Below are 3407 nucleotides of genomic sequence, written 5' to 3'. Positions count from 1 at the left end.
CCAGCGAACAAGCTCGCTGCATCACTCATCTCCCTGGAGAACATCTGTCCAAACTTCCTTGGACACTTTCTTTAAAAAAGCAGACAAGACTCCAGAAAAACCTGCAACCAAGACTCCTGAGAAGACTCCAGCCAAGAGCCCTTCAAAAAGGGAGCTAGTGCAGTAAATCAAACTATGTCTATTAAGAAATACTGGCCGAAAGTACATGGGACTAGTACTTTCTTCTATAGAAGCCCTAAGCTATATAGTACAATATGAAACAACAATAAATAAAGTTTCAAATAAGAAAGACACTTTGAACCCACCCTCCCCCCAAAACTGAAGTGCTTTGGCTTGCCATTTTTCTGTCTGAAGTGTGTTTAGCTTCCAATGAATGAGTGTTTTCTAACCCAATTAAGAATATTTGACAGAGCAGCTTTTCCAGCTTTAGAAGGAAGCCAGGAGATTGGGCAGTTGGGAATGAATCAAGGGCTGTACCTGCAAGTTGTTTCCATTAAGTTAGTTGTCCACGGACACCTGGCCCTTTACTTTGTCACCTTTGGGAAGGTTATCGACATAGCAGGAGAGGAAAGGCTGATTATGGATGTGGTTTGGGGTTATTTTGTCTGGGAAAACATGTACAATGTTTGTTGTTCAGAAGTGAAAGGGGATAGGGATCACATTTGGATGATAGCCAGTTTGCTGTGTTGCTTTACGTAGTTTGATTAATGGTTAATGATTAATTATTCCAGCTCCTCTGGTGACAGTTGGCTTCAGTTACAAAGTACAGGAAGGAAGGAAAGTACAAGAAGGCTCCCTGCCACAGCCCTTCACGTGACATAATACAGGATATAATGTTGCAAGTGTTTTCAAAGTCATGTCTCTCCTGATTGGTCGGTACTAAACAATACGGAAAAAGGCACCAATTTTCTCTACTCCATCTCATTGACAGTGACGTTCCTTGCAGATTCCTTGCAGGAAAGGAAAGTTAAAATGTTCCATATGATGAGTTTGCAGACAGATGGGTACTTTAAGCTCTGTGTCTCTTCTTTGTAATATCTGCCTGCTTTGGATTGAAGTTACAGGTAAGTGGTTTCCCTTGTATCCTCCTATTTGTATTGCAAGTATGTGACTGGGATCACTGGTAGATTCGGTCCCAGAAAGGGCAGCAAATAAGGCACATCAACTGAGAGGAGTTGCCCTGTTCTGTTAGAACATTTTTGATCAATAACAAGAGGAATGACTGACTATTAGAGTGTGGGGTACATTGACTATTAGAGTGTGGGAAACCGTGAAAGAAAGGCCAGTAGTCATAGCTTGGCACAATGCAATTATCATCTGCACTTTCTCACTTTTTCAATAAAAAACATGAAATTCAACTGTCGCAGAGCACTCAGGTGCCCTGCGCCTGAAAGCGGAGACGGCTCAGGAGAGACCCCTAGTGGTAGGAAGGGGGAGGCTCAGCTGCCAGTCACCAGGGCTGCGCAGATGCTGGTTGCTGGGGCAACCAGTAAAACCAGCTGACAGGAAGGGGCAGGCCTTAGCCCTTCTTAAGCCCAGGCAGGAGGCTAGGAGGGCAGTTCCTCTCCGGCGGCCGTGGGAGTAGGAACTCGGCTAGGACAGACGAAGGGGAGAACTCTGACAGTGTGAACATTCCCTGGTTGCTGCTGGGGTTGGGGACCTCTCCCTCTCTCTCTCCCTCTCTCTCTAGTAGGGATTGAATCTTGTTTGACCAGATGGTCTAGCTTTTATGTTGTAGCCCAGGGGCTTTGTCTTCTTATGTTCACTGTTTTGACCAGAGGACCAGGTGAGGCTATTAGGGGTTGGAGGAGGCCTCATAGGAACTCCATGGTAGCGTGGGGACCCTGGCGCCAGAGAGGGCACATCGTTTTAGGGGTGCATTGACCCCAGTCCCAGAGCAGGAGGGGGCAGTGAGGAGCCCCAGGAGTAAAGAGGAGGGCCAAGACATAACAGGGCCCAGGTCAAACCACGTCAGCACCATCTGCGAGGCGTGGGCTGCGGTGTAGGGGAGGAAAGGAGCTGCAGGAAGCGCCCCCTGTCACCAGGGCGCATAAAATGGGCAGCCTCCCACTGATTGCAACAATCTATTAATCAAATAAGATCAAGGCATGGCAGGTAACTAAGCAGGTGCTTGGCCCATTGCAGGAGGGCTGAGTCACTCCCAGAAAGGCTCCAATAGCGATACTCTTGTAACATTAAACTTTCTAGCCCTTAAAGTACAAACTTCCTTCTGTGCTCACCTAATGAACTAGAGCAGTCCAGCAGACAAGGGTGTCTACTCGGATGCCTATTTGAAAGAAAGAGAGGCAGTATCAAAATCCCTCCCAGACCACTAACCAGTTTCTCATCTCTCGGCTTCATACATGTTCTGCTTTACTGAGGACCGAAAAATTAATTGTGCAGGAGATTATAGAGAAGGGTGTGTGTCATTGACCACAAGCTGCAAAAATGTCATTTTTTGTGGTATTGTCAACTAATTCAAATATTTCTATGATGTCTTAATATATCCATTTTCTCTTTCTCTGATCCTTGATTTGGGCTTGTTTCCAGGTTTTAAAGAAGCAGTGCAGTGTGAAATGGTTCCTGCAATAGCCATTGGTGAAAATGTGACCCTGAGCTGTAACTTCACCCTTCCTCTAGATATTCTACAAATAACCTGGCAGAAGAGGAAAGGTTCTTTATTCCAGAACATAGCCACCAGCAGCAAGAGACACAGACCTAAATCCATGGGACTATTTCAGAACAGAGTCCTATTTACTGATACAAGTCTGAATGCATCATCCATCACTCTCTGTAATGTGACACTACAGGATGAAGGAGATTATAAATGCATCTTCAATGCATTTTCACATGGTTTTTTCAGTAGAACCACCTACTTAACTGTGCAAGGTAAAGTTGTCCCCATTTTCTTTAGCATTATATGGCCCCTTTTGGCAGGAGACTAGAAATATCCATGGAGTTGCCTTCATTGTGAATTCATTAATTAAGAAATAAATGTTTGCTATATAAACTCTATGGTAACTTTTTAGACATGAAATATAGTATATTTTCTGAGTTCATAAACCTCTCCCAACTGATTTGGGTACGGACATATAAAAAGTACCTACACAAAAAGTTGGTTTGCAATGCCAGATGTGAGTTAGGAAACAACCTTTACTGCTGCCAGATAAAATATTTCCTAGATTTTGAGAATCAGGTACTCAAAATCTCTTTTGCAAGGCTTCATTTGGAAATTTTACACAGAATTAAGAATAAGCAGCTTTCCCTCAACAAAGTTTTTGAGGAAATTGCTTTAGTTTAATAAAAATATTTAATTGAAAATGTTGTTTAAGACAAATATTTCACTTAGACTGATGAGAGAGGATTTGTCTCCAAACCTATCCTGAGCTGTTTATTCCGGATAAATG

The 3407-nt window shown here is 43.6% G+C and overlaps 1 protein-coding gene across 2 annotated transcripts in view; it reads left to right on the top strand.

The window, feature by feature from the left end:
• The window catches only part of LOC109303536 (OX-2 membrane glycoprotein-like), a 21642-nt gene that overhangs the window by 5306 nt on the left and 12929 nt on the right, over positions 1-3407 (top strand). The window contains exons 1-2 of one of the 2 annotated variants that reach the window (XM_019525749.1): positions 889-1064; positions 2551-2673. In XM_019525749.1, the coding sequence (XP_019381294.1) occupies positions 1001-1064; positions 2551-2673 (187 nt within the window). In that variant the 5' untranslated portion in view covers positions 889-1000. Of the gene's footprint in view, positions 1-888; positions 1065-2550; positions 2674-3407 lie in introns of those variants that run through there. The other variant, XM_019525750.1, reaches the window with a different exon arrangement.

The sequence above is a fragment of the Gavialis gangeticus genome, unplaced genomic scaffold (assembly GCF_001723915.1).
Source record: "Gavialis gangeticus isolate Ggan-Ray unplaced genomic scaffold, GavGan_comp1, whole genome shotgun sequence".
Classification (NCBI taxonomy): Eukaryota; Metazoa; Chordata; order Crocodylia; family Gavialidae; genus Gavialis; species Gavialis gangeticus.
Note: the sequence above shows the minus strand (reverse complement) of the source record. Positions and strands in the feature narration are given on the sequence as shown.